Source organism: Scophthalmus maximus, chromosome 6, assembly GCF_022379125.1.
Source record: "Scophthalmus maximus strain ysfricsl-2021 chromosome 6, ASM2237912v1, whole genome shotgun sequence".
Lineage (NCBI taxonomy): Eukaryota > Metazoa > Chordata > Actinopteri > Pleuronectiformes > Scophthalmidae > Scophthalmus > Scophthalmus maximus.
Window position 1 is genome coordinate 5,411,198 of NC_061520.1, and position 19,295 is coordinate 5,430,492.

The window sequence follows — 19,295 nt, forward strand, 5'->3', positions numbered from 1 at the left end:
GCATGGTCCATTATGTATGATTATTATTATAAAAACATGGTCCTTTATATATTATTATTACAATGAAACATGGTCCATTATATATTATTATTTACTATGAGGCATTGCGGTTACAGACCAAGTGTCAAAGTATCTGGAAGCAGTAACTTGTTGGCAATGTAAAAAAAATAATATATATATATGGATATGAATGGATATGTATACATGTGTGTGAATTTTTTTTCTCACACAGTCTATAATCCTGATGTCTTATGTGTGTTGTGTTAAAGGCCCCTCTAGGGATGGATAGAGAAGACAGTGATGCAGTGCACTGGATTATCGCTGTGAAATTCTGTATGTATTTTGGTCTGTCACATTAGGAGACATGGTTCCGGTCTGATATGTCATTGGACCGGATCCCAGGTCTGTTACATAATGAGTTGTGGTCCCCGTCTGTCCCACTTTTGCCACGTGTTTATCAGCCTGAGACTCCCACACTGTCCCTTATTTAGACTTGCAGCTGCATCCTGCCTGAGGGCAGCAGTTTAAAAATAGATTAAAGGGAGAAGAGCGGTCAGTCAATCTGTTTTCTTTAAAACAACATTTATATATGCTTGATAATGTTTTATTAAATTAAATATCCAGAGAGGGGCATTTACAAAAGGACATGGGATTTATGACCAATGCCGGTGTGCGGGGTAATCAGAAGAAAGGAAGAATAAGGATCTAATTTTTTTCAATTCAAGTTTATTTTTTTAGTGCAAATAATACAAAACATGTTCCAAAATGAAAGTTAGACATTAATAACAGCTTCTCTATAAGTGTGAATCTACATTGGAACGGTGGCTCCGACTAAACTGCAGCGGGAAAATATTTTTCACATTTTTTATTAACGTCAGTTTGCTCAGTACAAATAAAGTTTCAGTTCATTTTGAACTTACATTCTGTCCCTGTAGTCTCAGGGGTCAAGGGTCAGACTCACCACCTGTACTGCACACCACTCGTCTCCAACACGTGACCATCATCTCTGTTTTCGCCTTTCAGCTGCAGCTCAGACTCTTCACGCAAGGTTTCACCAGACTCGGTTAGAAAAACTGCAGTTTTTACAGAACTATTTAAACTGTGATTAAAGACTAAATCCACTTTTTTTAGTTAGTTTTGAGGGGGTCTGGGACTGGTCTCGATCTGAATGCATCTTTCAGAATATCTAAGGTTTTACACCAATCAGAGTCAGTGATCCACGATCAAGTTTCTCTACAAAATATTTCCCTCTTACAGAAGAAACTATGAAAGGATGACGTGAAAATTAGCCAACATTCAAGGGTTAATGCAGTTATATTGTATATCAAGGCCTGTGTTATCGTACAAACACGATAATTACCGTATTACCAATCATAACTACATAACAGTCCTGTGTCAGGATGTGTTCAGGTACAGGACTGAGTGTAGGTCATGTGTGCTCTCAGATTCAGAGTAAGTGTTGAGCCTCGGCTGCAGCGAACAGACGAAAACGAGAACGTAAAGGTCAAAAGGTGAAGACGACTTCATTTTGAATACGTCAGCAGTTTTTGTGTGGAGAAGAGCGGTGAACAGAGCAGATCGGTGCAGTTTGTTCCCCTCAGTTCATCTCGTCTACAGCGCAACAAAAAAAAAAAAAAAAAAAAAAACTTGCAGGAAAATAAATCAGCGTTTCATTCACGATTCACTCGCAGCCTGATCATAAAAACCCAGAGAGGAGGTTTTGAAAAATCACCACGAAGATTAAGCGAGAAGTCAAAGAGAGCACAGATAGAGCAGGAGTGAAAAGAGCAGAGAGGGGAAAAAATCACTTCTCCAGGATTCTGTCAGGATTGAAGACCTTAAGACCTTGTACACGTCAGACCCTCAAAGCCTCAAAACCAAATCCACATCCACACTGTAAAAAAATATTCTCAGTCTCCGTCTGTTCCAGGCCACCTGACTCTTCGCCACATTTTAGTGCTAAAGTAAAAAGCTCCGAACATTCACATACACAAGTTAAAATTCTTAGTGTGAGCTTCTACTCACTCAAGTTTTTATTCCCAGGACAAAAAAAAAAGACTGCGGAGAAGATGTGACTGGAATTTCTTAATGCAGCTTTCCAATCCTGGAAAATCCTGGAAACTAAACTCAAATGGCCAAAAGCTTGTTTAGTGTGATGCAGTGTTTCGCTGAAGTTTTCAGCAGGAAGTTGATGGAAAAAAAGAAGCAATTACAGTAGAATAGTGTAAAAAGAGAAGCAGCTACTAAACAGTGAATGTTTCCTCTTCATGGTCCGGACAGATAAATATCCTCCACACCATCAGTTTTTTGTCTTTTCTGACATTAAGGAGCTTCTGATGAAACCTTAGTCGACCTCTGAGCGACATGTGCAGAGAGAAACGGTCGAGCGGCCTCGACTTCAGTCGCGACAGAACCAAACCACAGGTGATCGATGTGTGTCAGCGAGTCTGTCTACTCATTTAAATTATCACATTTTTAAAATGTATTCGTAAAATGTCTGTAAAAATCTTAAACTAACGTGATCATGTGTAAAACTTGGATTAGATTTCACATTTTTGTGTTAAATTAATAACAACTTTGTCTGTTAAACTTAGCACTTCACATCAAGAGAATTGAAAAGTTTAAAAGAGGCAAAGGAAAATTGACAGAAATAAAAAAAAATCTTTAAATGTGATAAAATGTCCAGGTCCTTGAAATGAACGGTGATGATGTCAGTGAAGCGAGCTCTGACCTTAAACTCCCTCACACACAGAGGGAGAATCAGCCACATGGCTTTTACTTGGAAAGAATTCTCCTTTTTTCCTTCTGTCCTCCTTGCGAGGAGAACCACGTTTCTTCTTCTTCTCTTCCTTTGAACCTCTGGTTTCCTGTCCGTCAGTGAGCGGGGTCCGAAGCAACGGGTCCCAGCTGGTGCCAGTCCACCCAATGCTGACCTGGGACCAGCTTCTTCAGAGGAATGAAGGTCTCCCCCAGCAGGGTGTTCTCCCAGAAAGCCCCATCGCCCAGAACCCGCAGGTGGATCACCCTCTGGTCCAGGTCCCCCCGAGGGATCCGCTCGTACACCAGCTGGAGGGGGAGGGGACAAAGACAAACCACTGACATCAGACGAGACGATGTGACAGATACAACTTTATCTGCAGCTGAGTCGAGTCAAAAAAATCTGATTGGTCCAGATGGACACAGAGGCCACTATGATAGGTTAGTGTGTTTGTGTTACTGTGTGTGTGTTTGTGTTTCTGTGTGTGTAACTCGAGCCACTAAAAAATCACAGAGCAACAAAAACAGACAGACGCAGCAGCAGCAGCTCCTGTGTCCTCCGAGGTTAAATCAGTGTTTTTGTGAATGGAGTCTGGTTAAAGGAAAAAGGTTTACACTTAAAACAGTCGAGGTCAGGGGTCAGTTCGTACCATCTCGTTGTAGGTGGGGTTACAGGTGCGTCGCGCCGCCTTCGTCTTCCTCTTACCGGTCTTCTGAGGATCTGGGAGGAGGTAGAGCTTCACATAGGGATCAGGGTCTGTCCCATCCTGAAGGGGCTGCTGCACACACACGCACACACACACACACACACACACACACACACACACACACACACACACACACACACACACACACACTGATATGTCAGATGATGATGTGTTCACCTTACAATTCTGAACACACACTCAATACGTGACGCACAAGTATTGCACGCACACAAACACACACACTGACCAGTCCTCTTATGTGCATCACCATGATGAAAAGTTTGTCATTCTTGTAGGAGATGGAGAGTTTAACTTCGCCGAGCTCCTTCCCTGCGACTGGAGACCACGATATCTCTGCAAGACACGCACACGCACACGCACACACGCACACACGCACACACGCACACACACACAAAACAACACACAGGAGCACGTCAGATACTGAGAAATAAAATCCTCCAACAGATTAAACAACAACAGGGTTTACTACCTTCATTGGTCCAGTGTGTGTGTGTGTGTGCGTGTGTGTGTGTGTGTGTGCGTGCGTGTACCTGCTGGTTTGTTGGATGCTATTCCTGGTCTCTCGTCTCTCTGCAGTGGGTGGAAGAAGGTGTAGACCAGGTCACTCTGTGTGACACACACACACACACACACACACACACAAACACACAAAAAGGGCTGTGTTAGTGATTAATCAAACTATTTCGACCCACATGATGCAGAATAATCATGTCCCCTTGATTAGCTGGGGCCCCTGAAGGAGCTGTGGCCCCTCCAGCAGCTGGTGCCCCTGGAGCGTTCTCTCTGCCTGCTCTGTGACAAGAGTCTTCCGGCCATCAGGGACGTAGAGCAGGAAACTGAGACTGACCTGCGCCACCTCTGGAGCAGCGTGGATCAGGTGCCAGACGTAACCGTTCAGCTCATCTTTCCTCCTATCGGCCATCGCCTCGCCCCGGGATCGGCCAATCACAAAACGGCTCGGGAAACTGTGGGTGGGACAAAGAGCAGACCTGACATCACCCACACTGATTTCACAGCCGAGTGTTGACGGCATCATTACAACATCACAGTTACCGCTGATTAACGAGGTCTGAGAGGAGATTCGGTGACACACATTTATACAAACACACGCCACTAAACATGTGTTCATTTGTTGTGTGTGTGTGTGTGTGTGTGTGTGTGTGTGTGTGTGTGTGTGCGTATGTGCGTGTGTGTACCCGGGCAGTCTGGATGAAGGGAAGAGGAGTCTCAGTTTACTGTGAAGTTCATGAAACTCTTCAAACGTCCTCTGAACCAGCTGCACCTCCTGCTGCCCCTCACGTTCCACCTTCACCACAAAGGCCTGAAAAGAACGAACACACACACACACACACAGTCACACACACACAGTTTAAATATCAAAACTTTTATGTTTGAGGTCCTGTACTGATAATATCATATAAAACTGTGCCTCAGTGAAACTGACTAAATTTATGACAGTGTAAAACTGATATTCAAAATTGTGACTGTACAAAATTGTGACTCCGTTAAACTGTGACTCAGTTCAGACATAGTCTGCAGAAAATAAACCCGTTGTTGGAGGTTTTGTAGCCAGACTTACGTATGCCTTGCTGGCGTTGGCGGAGCGGATGTGTCTGCAGATGTACAGGCTCCTGATGAGGCCGTCGCTCTTCACCGTGTGAACTCTGGGAGCGAACGTCAGTGTGGGACGATCCTCGGACGAGGCGAACTTCATCTGAGCCAGGTTGTGAATGAAGAAGTTGAGCTTGGTGGCGACGCTGCCCAAGCTGGACTCGATCAGCCTGCTCGGGTTAGGGGAGGAAAGGACCAATCAGCTGCAGTGTTTCCTCAAGGATTTTTTTCAACAGCGGGGACCGGCAGACATCTCATAAAATTCTGTAGGAGCGGCGGCAATAATTTAGCAGCGGCGGACCGCCGCTGCAAAATTAACATAGCAGAAACCCTGAGCTGCTGTTACCTCCTCTTTTTGTTTTAACTATGTTTTAAACTTCCTATTAGTTTCTGTGATGATTTTGCTCTGTCAAACAAGGTTTGTTTTTTCATGTTTCTATGACTTTTCCATGACCTTAAATCAACTTTCATGAGGAAATATTTTGTGCCTTGTACATTGTAATAAATAAATATTTGTCTTTGTTTATCAGGACTGTTGACATATTTCAATATTCTTTGTTGAGTATCAGTGCAGGTGTTTCCATATCACCTTATGTTATCATTTTATAAACTTCTGTGAGAGCGTGTGTGTGTGTACCTGGTGAAGTACATGGTGGCGTCCGCCTCAGACTCATGAGGTCTCAGTGCGTCGTACACGTACTTCAGATCCTCCAGGTCAGAGAGTTCAGGGATCCCACAGGACAACATCTATACACGCGCACACACAGACACACAGACACAGACACACAGACACACAGACACACAGACACACACACACACACAGGATATATATATATATATTATAATATTTCATTCTATCTTTTTTAATCCATGACATGAGCGACAATAAAGTTGTAAAGTTGACGGCTAATGTATATCATTTAAAAATATTATTTTAGCAGCTGAATGTTTAGTCTTTCAAGTTTCAATTTTATTTTTCATCGGTACATGTAATGGACATACATACAGGATCCACTGTTTATGGAAAATCATTCACGTTACATCAACAAGGGTCAGTGACAGACAGACCCTGTGTGTGCGTGTGTGTGTGTGTGTGTGTGTGTGTGTGTGTGTGCGTGTGTGTGTTGTACCCACCAAGCCCAGCAGGTTGAGAAACAGGTGTGCGTGTTTCCTGATGAGGTTGTAAGCCTCGCAGCACAGATCCACAAAGTCGTGGAAGCGACTGGACGGTTTGTCACCTCCGTTGATGACGTACGCCATGTCGGAGGTGAAGACGAAGGGCGCGCGGTCCCTATATGGGTCACATGACAAACATCATCAACTTATCCGGACTAACAGGATTGTATTCAGTGAAAGTGGATCCAGTCACAGTTCACAGTCAGTCTGTCTCCTCACCGCTTGATGTTTCCAAACATCTGCGCGTGTCCCAGGAACTTCCCGAAGTCGATGTGGAACATGTGGCCGCTGGTCTTCAGCATGATGTTGTCGTTGTGGCGATCGCAAATTCCCAGGATGTAGGTCGCCACGCAGCAGCCAGCACACGAGTAGATGAAGTTCTCCACCGCCTGGACACAGACAACAGTTTACCAACTGTTAAGAAGACAAAGTCCTACTCTGAACCAGCGTCAGTGCCGACACATCACTGATGACGCTCCACGACCAGGAGGTGGCAGAGTTCACAAACCACAAAACAGGAAATAACAGTGTTTTAAACATCAGTTTCTGTCTGAGTCAAAGTGGGAAAACTGGTTCCTGCTTCAGAAGATGAACGGTGTGTGTGTGTGTGCGCTACCTTGTCGTACTGCTCGTCAGAGGGGTTGTATTTCAGGAGCCAGTCGGCCAGAGTTCGGTCTTTAAAGGATCCGGTGACCCCGTGTTCCACCTGAATCTTCCTCAGTGTGTCAGACTGAGGAATCATCTCCACCATACCTGAGAACAGGTAACACACCTGTCAACCACACCTGTCCTGAAAAAACACACCTGTCCTCCTCAATATACACCTGTTCAATGATATACACCTGTCCCGCTGTGGATACACCTGATCTGCTGTGGATACACCTATCCTCTTGAACTATACACCTGTCCTTCCGTGATATACACCTGTTCTGCTGTTGATACACCTGTCCTGCTGTAGATACACCTCTCCTCCTGTGACACAGACCTATCCTTCTGTACTTTACAGCTATCCTTCTTTACTATGCACCTGTCCTCCTGTAGATACACCTGTCCTTCTGTACTATGCACCTGTCCTGTAGATACACCTGTCCTTCTGTACTATGCACCTGTCCTCCTCTAGATACACCTGTCCTCCTGTGTTATACACCTGTCCTGCTGTAGATACACCTGGAGGGACCTCACCTCGTCCTCTGCCAGTGGAAAAGCATTTGAAGATGACCATCCTCATGTCCAGACCCTCCTGGATCCAGATCTTGTTCATGATGCGGATCATCTGCAGAGTCAGCATGTCCTGCCGCAGGTCGTCTCCTGACTGGACAGACGTCGACGTCGCAGGTGGACATGAATTAATTACTGAACAACACACGCAGTTTAAAAGGGGACAGTTGTGGTGGGAGGCTGGGATCCGATGTATCTGACGTTACCTTGAAGATGACGTTGACGTGGTCTCCCAGAGGGTCACGGTTTTGGAAGGACAGTTTGAGAGGGACAGCGTTGGAGTTGAAGAAGGAACATGACTGTAAAAGACAGAGGGACCTGAATCTCAGAGACGTTTCCTATTTCACCAAGCGGAGATTTTCTCAGTCTGCTCTGCTCTGGGGTCAGTTCTGGAAACCCCCCAACCCCGCCCTCTTTCTGATTCACACGGGGGAGGTGCAGAGAGATTGGTCGACAGGTGAGGAACTAATCAGATCAGTGATGTTTGATAAACTGTCACGAATTTTAAATTTTGATCTTCTCATGTTTGTTAAATCTGCTCAGTTAAACACCTTGACACACCTTTATGACATCAAAGCACCGTGTGACTACGATGTCCTGCTCTGAGGCAGAGGCCTCCTCTAGACTTAAATGACCCAGTGACCTTTTCTCTGCCCCACCCCCCCACCCCCCATTGCAGTGACCAGCATGTGTGTTACTTCAGGTATATCTGGGTATGGTTCTGTACCTGGATGTTGATTCCTGTGACAAGCAGCGCAGGGTTGAGAGGAAGTCTGCAGGTGCTGTTCATGGAGAAGAACTGCTTCATCTCATCCAGTCCATCTCTGAGGACAGACTGAGGACAACACACACACAGTCTGTCAGCTCAGCTTAATCAATTAGTGAAATGAAATCAATAATGATAAAAGATGTCAGTAAAATCCTGGATTCAGACAGAAGGAGAACTTAAATGAATCTCTTCGGGATGAGCCCTAACTTTGCAGAACAAGTAAGTCTTGGTGTCGTTATCCATCGTCCTCCCCACCTGTCTGCTGGACAGCGCAGCGTCTCTGACTTTGCGAGCCACCTTGGTGAGGATGGAGACGAGCCAGCACTGGCGGTCAAACTCCTCCCGGAGATTCCGACCAACGCAGCAGAGCAGAGCGGCCAGAAGGTGCTGATAGCGAGCGCTGAACTGACTGTCCTGCAGGTTGTCCTTCAGCAGCCTGAGACACAGAGACGGACATGACAGACTGTGATGTTCCAAGTTGAATCCTGTTCATTTGTCTCATTATAAAACCAACATCCTGGTATTTTTTACATCTAGATCTTTGTCTTTTGTCTTCCTGTGAAACACTTTCAACTCTTTGATAACTCATCTTCCTCATCGTGACTATAAATTCTGTCAGTTAGTGACCATTGCTGATAATGTCACCAGGTGTCCTTCTGACACAGAGTGGGTGATGAGTAAAGACTGCGACTAACCAGAAGAGGTAGTGAGCGATGCGAACGTCCCCAATGGCTCTCCGCAGGAGGAAACGGACCAGAGAGCTGTCCAGGTAACACTCGTACTTCAGAGCCTGAGACACGGAGACAGAGTTAACATGTAACAGAGCAGGTGTTACAGGTGAGTAGCCATGTGCTGTCACCCGTCCCTGATCAGTACTGTCCCTGAGACGACCACTTCCTGTGGTCATGTTACCTGGACCAGCTGCGGCAGGTAGTCGAGCAGCTCCGGGTCTGTGATGGAGTCCATCCACTGGACGGCCGTCCTCCTCAGCTCCTGGTCCGGGAACCTGAAACACACATGACGTTGTCACTCAGGTGCTCGGACCGTCGGACGAACAGGTGAGTGCCTGTGAGGGGGGGGACGTACGAGGCGTGGAGGAGTCCGAGGGCGTCCAGGTGACCCAGGCAGGCCCACTGTCTCAGCAGGGCGTAGATATCGGGCAGACACGCCCACTCCCAGCAGGGGGCGCTCGCCAGAACCAGAGGCAGAGCTGCACTCTCAGCCTGACAGAAGGCCTTCTTCTCCCACAGCAGGCGCTTGTCGTCTGCCGTCAACCTACACAGGTAAACACACACGCGTGAACGGGTACAAGTAAGTAACATTTATTTGTATATAAATACAGTTTCATACAGTTTAAACTATTTAGTGAGTTAAGTAATACGTACACACTCTGCATGTGTGTGTGTGTGTGTGTGTGTGTGTGTGTGTGTGTGTGTGTGTGTGTGTCTACCAGAAGAAGGCCTTCTTGTGCAGGACGTCCTGCAGCTGGATCTGACTGATGGTGTCAAGTCTGGAGAAGTCATACTGAGGACAGAAGTCTGCAGGAGGAGGAGTACTGAAGAGAACCTCGAACGACGAGGTGGGAAAGTCCACCTGTGACAGAGAGACAAAAAACAGACGGCGACAGAGAAACAGAGGGACATCAGTCAGAGGGAGGACACAGACCCTTTGTGAAAAAAAAGATTTTTTTTTAAAATTTCATTTAGTTTGGACTTTATCTGTTCATTCACCCTGAGCTCCAGACGTGACACTCCGTGTTTGTGTGTGTGTGTATGTGTGTTACCTGCACTATCACACTGTCTGGTTGGCTGAAGTTGGGGGAACTTGTCCGAGCGTTTCCACTCCTCCCCGGAGTCGAAGGCCACAGACCCAGTAACTTCCTGCCACATGTCAGGACACTGTACGCACACACACGCGCGCATACACAAACACAAAAACGAATGCACACACACACACAAAAACGAATGCACACACACACACAAAAACGAATGCACACACACACACACACACACACACACACACACACACACACACACACACACACACACACACACACACACACACACACACACACACACACACACACACACACACACACACACACACACACACACACACACACACACACACACACACACACACACGGAAGGGTGAGTCCACACCTTCTGCAGCTGTGAAGGAAGTGAGTCCACCCTGCCTCCCAAGGAAATGACATTATAAAGGCTAAACTGGGACCTGAGAGTTGGGGGGGCTTGCTGTGTGTTGCACTTCAAGGTAGCATGATTTGATTTTGTTAATGTTTTCATAATACTAAAAGACAAATCAATCTTCAATTGAGTGGTAAAAAAAAAATATGAAGTGGTAAAATATGTTTTTAATGAAGTGGTAATGATTGAAGGATCTGGCTGCCAGGGAGCAGAACACAATACATATATATGTCTGCATGTAAACCATCAGGCGCATGTAAATACACTCATATAAACATCTACACACAGATCTACAGTACATATGTCTACATTATGTCTTATTTATAGACAGAAGGGGCATAAAGACTGGACACAGAGAAAAACAGCTAACTTCGCTTAGCACTAAGACTGGGAACAGCAATGTAGCTTAGCATAGAGCATCATGGGTAGGACTATCGGCCGTCCTGTGTCAGAGTGTCATGTGACTCACTGTCTGAAGTTGAAGAGCGGCATTGTGACCCAACCCAGAGCCTCGATGCTGCGACGCTGCTTCCCCTTGTCCTCCACTCCTGGGGGCGGCGGCAGAGAGCTGGCAAACAGAGTCACCGTCAGCTGAGACTCTCGGGGCAGCTGGTTGATCTGCACGGGAAAACATACCCTGTGGGGGAGGAGCAGGGGGTAATTTAACCATGTAGTGTAGATAGACCAGTTTTACTGTGTTTCACTGTGTGAGATGAGACCCGGGTGAGGATCAGGTGAGGTCGGGGCGGGGTACGTACCTCTGGTCCCACACCACCAGGTGGAACAGGTATTTGCTGACCGACTGTTTGCTGGTGTGCTGTGGCGCACAGAGCTCCACCCCTCCGTGAGTCAGAGAGCAGGACAGGAAGAAACCCTCGTAGCTGACCAATCAGAGAGCAGGACGGGGACAAGATGAGGTCAGGCATTTTTACCGATAAAACTTTTACTGGAGGACTTTTATTTTGACACAGTTGTACCTGTATTTTACATTATCAATATATTAATCGTAGGATTAACAGAGAAACTATGTGATCTTCCCTCCACAGCTTCAGACTATTTCTGACTTTAGAGGTCATCACTGTTGCTACGGTTCCAACTAGTGACACTTAGAGAGACTTAATCTTGTTTTAGTTTGGACGGAGCCTAACATTGAAACATGCAGTAAAACACACACACACACACACACACACACACACACACACACACACACACACACACACACACACACACACACACACACACACACACACACACACACACACACACACACACACACACACACACACACACACACACACACACACACACACACACACACACACACACACACACACACAGATGGTGTGTGTTGCTGACAGCCAGGTGTTGGGTGAAGCAGTCAGCCCTGCCTACTCTCAGAGGTCAAAGGTCAGGTCAGGTTCCCAGGCAGTCAGCCTTTGTCATAGTAAAGCCCTGTCCCAGTCTGTGTGTGTGTGTGTGTGTGTGTGTGTGTGTGTGTGTGTGTGTGTGTGTGGGGGGGGCAGACAGCAGATCCTTTGTCTCAGAGTCTCTGTCCTGATCTGAGATCAGCTGAATCATCAGTCTGTTTGTTCTCCCTGAGGCTGCAGGGGGCGCTGACGGGAGTCGTTCAGACAGATTCACAGGGACAAGGACGAAGCTACGCTCGTCTCTGCTGGAGATGGGGAGGTCCAGATGTGTCCCTGCTGCTGGACACAGATTCTTTCGTCTTTGTTTGCATTTAAACCGGGTCACTGCAGCATCATGTAACCTCGTCTCACGAGTTCGAATCATGTCAGAATGTGATTGGAGCTTTAAGAGTCAGATGTGCTCTGTGTGTGTGTGTGTGTGTGTGTGTGTGTGTGTGTGTGTGTGTTTGTGTGTGTGTGTGTGTGTGTTGCTATACCTAGCGGCCCAGGTGATGGGTATCCTGTGGGCTGCGTACACGTTGAAGGACAACACGTTGTTGACGAGGCCGGCCTCCTGGACCGGTGCTTTGCAGCACTGACTCTGTGGCGTCGTGTGGAAGTTGGCGTTAAACGTGCTGCAATACAGCTCCACTAGATCCAAGATGGCCGCCGTCAACTTCTCCACCACTTTCTCTGTGAACAACGACATCACGCACAGCGGCCTCAGGACGGTGCTTGGTACACCCCGAGACTGTCAGAGCTGCATCACAGGAGCTAATTACTGCTGAACAAATAGCCCCACCCCTTTTAATTCTCCAGGACTTTTTCCAGAACTTTTCCAGGATGTTCAACTGTTCAAACTAAATGAAACTAATAATCAATAATTAGTTTTAACACACTGTTCCAGGTTTGTACAAGTTTATGAGGAGCTGATGGTCTTCAGCGGGTTTCAGAGTCTGATGCTGATGTTGGACTTTTACAAGTTGTGTGTGTCGTACATACCTCTGTTCTCTTTGACCGCCAGCACTGAGGCATCCTGGGAGAAAAAAAACACAGGACAAAAAAGAAAAGACGATCAGACCGTCAGAAAACACAGGACGATGTAAGACGCAGTCAGGATCCATCCCTCACCTTCAGGACTTTGGGCTGCAGGCGACAGGGACATGCTGGGAGCTGGTTGAGGGCAGAGGTCACATCAGGCGTTTCCACAGCCGCTAACGAGCTGCAGAGCGCCTTCACTGATTGGACGAGGCGCTCGACGTGCAGTGGCAAGTCCACCTTCAAACGGCAGTGAAGAAGAAGGAAACGAAGTGACGAACTTAGAACAGAGACTGAGGACGGTTGTCCCTTATCACGTGTTTGACATTTTAGAGAGTGTGTGTGTGTGTGTGTGTGTTTGTGTGTGTTACCTCTGACAACAGGAAGGACTCGGCTTCATTGTGAAACGTGTCGAGCAGCAGAGTCAGAGCCTCCCTGATAACAACACGACACACAAACAACAATCTTTGTCATGTGACTTTTATTACAGCCAATCAGAGCTGCCTCAGGACTCTCCGACCAATCATTACTGCTCTTTATACAACTATTACGTCCAGACCAATGTATTAATGGAGGGCCCGCCCCTCACCTGGTGACGGTCTGTTTGATTGGACGTTCCTGCAGTAGAATGCTGTGGTTCATGGTGGACCCCATCTCATCGTCTTCTTTCTGTCAATCAAAGGTTCACAGTATTGATGAGACACGGAGATGTTTATTTGCAGGGCGATGTCACCGAGTGTAGATGGTGATGTCAGTGTGCGTGCGCGTGTGTGTGTGTGAGAGTATGTTCCGACCATGCGGGACAGCTCCACGTTGACAGCTGATCTCTTGATGAGACACAGTCGAACGTCCCAGTCAAACTTTAGGCACTGTTGGACAAACTCTACACCGGCCAGAGTCTGAGAGCTGAGAGAGAGACAGAGAGACAGAGAGACATAGAGAGAGAAAGACAGAGAGAGACAGAGAGAGAGACAGAGAGAAGGAGTCAGTGTTGTGGACACACAGTAAGTATCTCTGTCTGAAGGTTCACAGCTCTGCAGTGGAGGACACAACCACAGGACAGACTGAGGACAGCAGATGTCCCCAGTACAAAGATTTAATTATTCAGACTGGAGGCCTGTCTGTCTGCCTGTCGGACTGTCTGTCTGTCTGTCTGTCTGCCTGTCTATCCTCCCCCTCCAGTCATGTCCAACACAAACAACTGCTGTAGGAAACAGATTATAACAGTTATTGTTTTACTGCAGGAAGTTCTCACACACACACACACGCAAGCACACGCCCGCGCACACATACACACGCAAACACAGCATAAAGGGGGTCGGTGTCACAGACTTTTCAAAATTGCTGTTCCTCATTCGTATTATTTTCTGCAACTAAGCAACCGACTGCAAAGAAGACAATTTACTTCCTGTTTACATCACCAGTTTACATACGTGTTGATTTAAAACCAACTGACTTTAAATAAAAGTGTTGGAGTGGACAGTAAGCTGACGTGTCTCAGTTCAGGGACTCAGGGAGGTTTGAGGTTCTTACTTGTTGAAGAACTCGTCGTGTCCACAGACCTTCAGCAGATAATCATCCACGTCCAGATGATCCAGATCGTCCTGAGCGTAACACAGAGTCTGATATATGAGCAAGTCGACGGTTGACGAACCTCAAAGACACAGACAAACAGATTGTTATTAGACCTTCAACTGTTTAACTTTATTTTGTTTCATTAAAACTTTGTTTTCGTCTGAACCGGTGAAAACTCAGCGCCGCTGTCTTACCATCACAGGTAAAGGTGAGTGGTTCTCTGAAGTGCTCACTGACCACAGTGACCTTTACACTGGCCCCCAGACCCTGATGCAGCTCCTCCTGACCGACCGAGGGCGACCACACAAAGCCAGCGTTCTTTGATGGGTCGCTGTGCGGGTACGCCGAGCGCAAGCTGGAAACACAGATTCATTGAGATGGACGTGGAGTCGGGAGACACAAGGGCCAAGGGCCAGCAGCTCAAGGCCCCTGGGCGCTTGACCTAATCTTGGACCGACCGGCCCCCAATGAAGTCACACCATTGGTCGGGCTACGACATCATCAGGGAGTGTAACTCGAGTAGAGTGTGTGTGTGTGTGTGTGTGTGTGTGTGTGTGTGTGTGTGTGTTACTCACACGTCGAGCATGTGACAAAACGCTGCCACCTCCTCGTCTCTATCTTCCGACACCTGGAACAGTTCATATCCAAACCCATTCATCCTGGAGCCCAGAGACACCTGTCAATCATACACACAGCCAGCCAATCAGAGGACAGATACCGTTCAGGCCTGACCAATCAGTGGACATTTTCCTCCAGGAGGACTATAATATTTTCTGATGTTTTGTTTTGATAGTGTAACACAACCACCAGTTTTTATTTATAGAAGTTTGAGTTTCCTGTCATCATCAGATGTGATCAATTATTCTCCGTTTCACGGTTACAGAGAATATTTCAGGCATTGATTGATTGATTGATTCATTATTGTCTCTTGTTCATTACAACAACAAAAAATATCAGATTATTTACTGATAAACCCACTGATCTTCCATCTCTGTGTTTGTTTGTTTGTGATTGTGTCATGAGGCAGATAACCCACAGCTTCTTACCGGATCTGCAGAAACCCGCCGCTGGTTCTTGTTGCTCTTGGGAACGGGAATGTATGTCCTGGGCGGGACCTGAGGGGGGAGGGTCTTACTCCGAGCCACAGGCTTCCCTGATTGGTCCCCGTTGGCCCTCCGGCCTCGAGGCCCCTGTCGGCTCTCGTTGAGTTTGGACAACGAGTGGTTGATGTTGTCATAGTTCAGCTCTCCTGACGTCACTTTGGGCCGATCCACGTCGGGCGTGAACAGGTTCACGTCTCGGGGGACATTGGACCCCCGAGGGGGCAGGAAGGGGTTCTCTGACCCTGACGATGGGGGGATAGGGTTTCTGGGTGGGACGGCAGGCGGGACGTCATCTAGAAGAGAAGGGAATCCTTTGGGATGAAACCCTGATCCAGATCCACTTGAGTCCCCGAAGCTGGAGCCAGAATAGTCTCTCACCTTGCTGACTTCTGGATCATCCAGGATGTACAGGGACTCTGTGACGAAGCCTCCCTGAGGAGGGAGCGCCCTGGCTGGTATGGAATGTTGAGACTGGGACCCTCCGGGCTGGTTCAGGGAGGGGTCAGATCCAGAGAGGCCCCTCAGCAGGCTCCCTCCTGTGTGGGCGGGAATGGGCTGGCTAGGGGTGGGTCGGGGGCGCTCGATAAAGGGGTTGGGGGTCTTGGAGCGGGTCTGACTGGGAGCTCCAGGTCTGCTCTGGCTGGTTCCTGAGTCGCTCTTGTCCTGTTTGAGCCTAGAGAGGGCGTCATACTCCATCTGTAGGGCCTCGGCCAGGACCAGCTCCTTCTGACTGATACCCAGAGCCTCCAGGCAGCTCCATCCCGACTCGCCGCTCTCTTTCTGGGTCTGCGCCGCCGACATGACGCCACCTCAGCTGAGACGGAGTGAAGAGCTCGGCCCGACCTGCTGCTAGAAAACGCAGCGAGGACACATGGAGCTGCTGACGAGCTGAGGACAGAGAGAAGTGACCTCGTCAGCACGACGTCATTTCGGGTCAATAACAACAACAACTGTTACATCATCGACTTTGTAAACAATTGATGAAGACTAATATGTCATTGATTTGTCAAGGAATGTCGAAGAGACAGACAGTCGGACAGACAGGACTGGAGCAGAGTGAAGTTAACACAATGAGCAGGGAGCAACACACCTGACCTCTGACCTCTGACATGTCTGACATAAACATTAACATGACACCGTGAACTTCTGAGCTATGATGTTTCACAATTATCGATCAATCTAATCAACTGCTGGTCAATAATAATACAGTGAAATGCAGTCTGATGATCAGTCACATGTTTAGCTGCAACAGTTAAATGATTATTAATCGATTACTAAATAATTGCCAACTATTTTGATAATCGATTAATCGATTCCAGTAGTTTTTATGAAAAAAGGTCAAAATTCTCTGATTTCAGCTTCTTAAATGTGAATATTTTTCGTTTTCTTTGCTCCTCTATGACAGTAAACTGAATATCTTTGGTGTGTGGACAAAACAAAATATCATGTTGAAGTTTTGGGAAACATGATCCACATTTTTCACCATTTCATGACATTTCATGGACCAAACAACTAAACGATTAATGGAGAAAATAATCGACAGATTAATTGATTATGAAAAGAATCATTAGTTGCAGCCTTAGTCACATGACCTAATAAGAATAATCATAACAATTCTTTGACCAGCATTTCCCCTGCCTGCTTCTTCACCTTCAGTCAGTGACGTCAGGTGCTTTGACCACGCCCTGAGACAGGTGTGTATGATGTCATTATATGATGTTCAAGTCCGTGGTGTGTTTTTTATTGCGTCTGTTAGCGCCTTTGTCGTTGCTGCAGGATATGCACTTCTTTTTTTGAGGGGGTGGGTTGAGAAAAAACATCTGTAACAGCTGCAGCAGCAGCAGCTGCAGCCAACACACTGCCAGGTCCCACGGAGACACTTCAACCAAACTCCACTCACAAACCTCCCACTTTAACGTGGCCTCAATTCACCGGCCACTGTTTTCACAGACGGACACGATCGCTATATTGGCTCGTAGACATTTTTTTTTTTGCATACTCTGAACTTTACGAGTTCGACCTCCGTTCCTGCCGGTGTTTTTCCACCCGCAGCCTGTCACGGAGAAGGCGGTGGCGAGCATTCCGAGCCCCGGTTCAACCCGCTGCCCGGCCCTCGGTACCGGGCAGCGGGTTTTTACCAGGAGAATCATCTGAGGCCGAATTGACCCAAAGCCTCGGAGCATCATAAAACACCCAACCGCCATGTTCCACACAGCAACACGCCTCCACCACGGAGCACGTTTGTTTGTATTGGTCATATATTTCAATGGAGTCTGGTTTGACCTTCTCTCCACAAGAGAGGCGGGTCTGAGGGAACCGACCTGAACTTCAGCTCGGGATCCGGGCGGCGTCCAACTCTCCGGTGGCCGCTGCGTCACACCTGCCTCGCGGCGGTCTACGGTCGCCGGGCGCGCGCGGCGGGTGCCATTTTAACGCTTCACTTTCCTGCCGAGATTGTCACCGATGCCTCCGTCGACCCGTCGGCTCCCGGTCGCAGTGTCCAGACGCACTTAACAACGGGCTTGCAGGCGCCGGTGCGGGCGGGAATCCTCCGTCACGTTCGCGCGGCAGAACCGGATCAACGGCTGCGCATCCTCCGCCTCTGGCTACGGGTTCAACAATGCAGCCGGCGGCTCCGACGGCTCAGGATCCCCGGTGCCTGACGTCGCTTTCGGCTTTGCGTCAGTCTGTCCTCGGCAGCGGCGGCGGCGGTGCACGGCACAGTCAAGTCAGCCGGAAACAACACAAACAGCTTCCGGTCTTTCAGAATAAAAACCCAAATTGAAACTTTAGGAATCTAAACTTTGGGTCCGGAGATTTCAGGTGAACTGTATAAAGATTGGTTCCCATAAAGATCTCGAAGAATTTAATAATTTTCTTTTAAAATTATAAATCAACTAACCTGAATGAAAAAATGACTGACATGAAACAATTAATCACATTTTAATGACATTAAATTTAATGTGACTATACAATTGCACGTAGATCAGTCAAGGCGTATTTACACGTGCAACATTTTATTAGATAAGGTGAGATATTCCTTTATTATGCGCAAAGGGAATTTTACAGTCAATTATGTGATGAATTAAAACAAAACAAAAAAAGCACAGGAAGATTAAAATTGAAATTTAAAACGTTTGAAAGGAAATTTTAATACAATCATACAATATATTTTTAAAGTGTTTGGTTTCAACACGGATTAAATTTGTTTGTAAATGATTAAAAAAGGACCATGTTTTTTCTTGATAAAATCCTTTAATATTTATTAAAGGAATCATATAATGGCAGAATTGTTCTTTTTATTATTTATGTTATGGCCAAGAACAAACCTGTTAACCTTGATTGTTACGATTATGATAAAAAATAATAATAAAGGAACTTTTTTAAACAATTATAAAATGATTTCCGGTCATAGCCTGGTTAAATGTAACTTGATGGTGCTTCAGTCGCTGGAGGAAAACATGAGAAACAGCGACACCTCGTGGAAAAATCCACTTTAACAACACACTGGAAAGTAACCGAGTACATTTACTCGTGTACTGCTTGTATTCCCACCAGGACGTGACACCACAGCTGCTCTGGAGCCAATCAGAGAGCAGGATGAAACAGCTTTCAGGTCACTGAGACGTTATAGTGGAGCAGGAAACGAAACAATGGATAAGTTATCTGCAGATTTATTATCATCAACTTCAAGATGTATCACTTGT

General features: G+C 46.9%; 1 protein-coding gene across 1 annotated transcript; it reads right to left on the reverse strand.

Moving 5' to 3' along the window:
* Positions 1–706: 706 nt before the first annotated feature.
* Positions 707–18,251, reverse strand: pik3c2b (phosphatidylinositol-4-phosphate 3-kinase, catalytic subunit type 2 beta). The gene is made up of 33 exons (XM_035632109.2): positions 17,910–18,251; positions 15,532–16,476; positions 15,061–15,161; positions 14,680–14,840; positions 14,444–14,564; positions 13,705–13,816; positions 13,500–13,579; positions 13,282–13,345; positions 13,004–13,150; positions 12,875–12,908; positions 12,370–12,565; positions 11,225–11,347; positions 10,936–11,103; positions 10,043–10,157; positions 9,710–9,852; positions 9,346–9,534; positions 9,172–9,265; positions 8,955–9,049; positions 8,515–8,695; positions 8,218–8,325; positions 7,697–7,789; positions 7,455–7,584; positions 6,889–7,025; positions 6,492–6,661; positions 6,231–6,387; positions 5,734–5,843; positions 5,065–5,266; positions 4,682–4,806; positions 4,333–4,450; positions 4,016–4,091; positions 3,712–3,818; positions 3,408–3,536; positions 707–3,066 (listed from the first exon to the last, which is right to left on the reverse strand). The coding sequence occupies exons 2-33, from the start codon at positions 16,387–16,389 to the stop codon at positions 2,875–2,877; spliced, it is 4,836 nt and encodes a 1,611-aa protein (XP_035488002.1). The 5' UTR covers positions 16,390–16,476; positions 17,910–18,251; the 3' UTR covers positions 707–2,874.
* Positions 18,252–19,295: the final 1,044 nt, after the last annotated feature.

What these genes read in the sequence shown, in the direction of transcription:
- pik3c2b (XM_035632109.2), bottom strand. Translation starts at nt 16,389, where the DNA reads ATGTCGGCGGCGCAGACCCAGAAAGAGAGCGGCGAGTCGGGATGGAGC. An exon ending in ATCAAACAGACCGTCACCAG is followed by an intron (nt 13,346 to 13,499) that starts GTGAGGGGCGGG and finishes TGTTGTTATCAG; the next exon opens with GGAGGCTCTGACTCTGCTGC. An exon ending in TTCCACTGGCAGAGGACGAG is followed by an intron (nt 7,026 to 7,454) that starts GTGAGGTCCCTC and finishes ACCTGTTCTCAG; the next exon opens with GTATGGTGGAGATGATTCCT.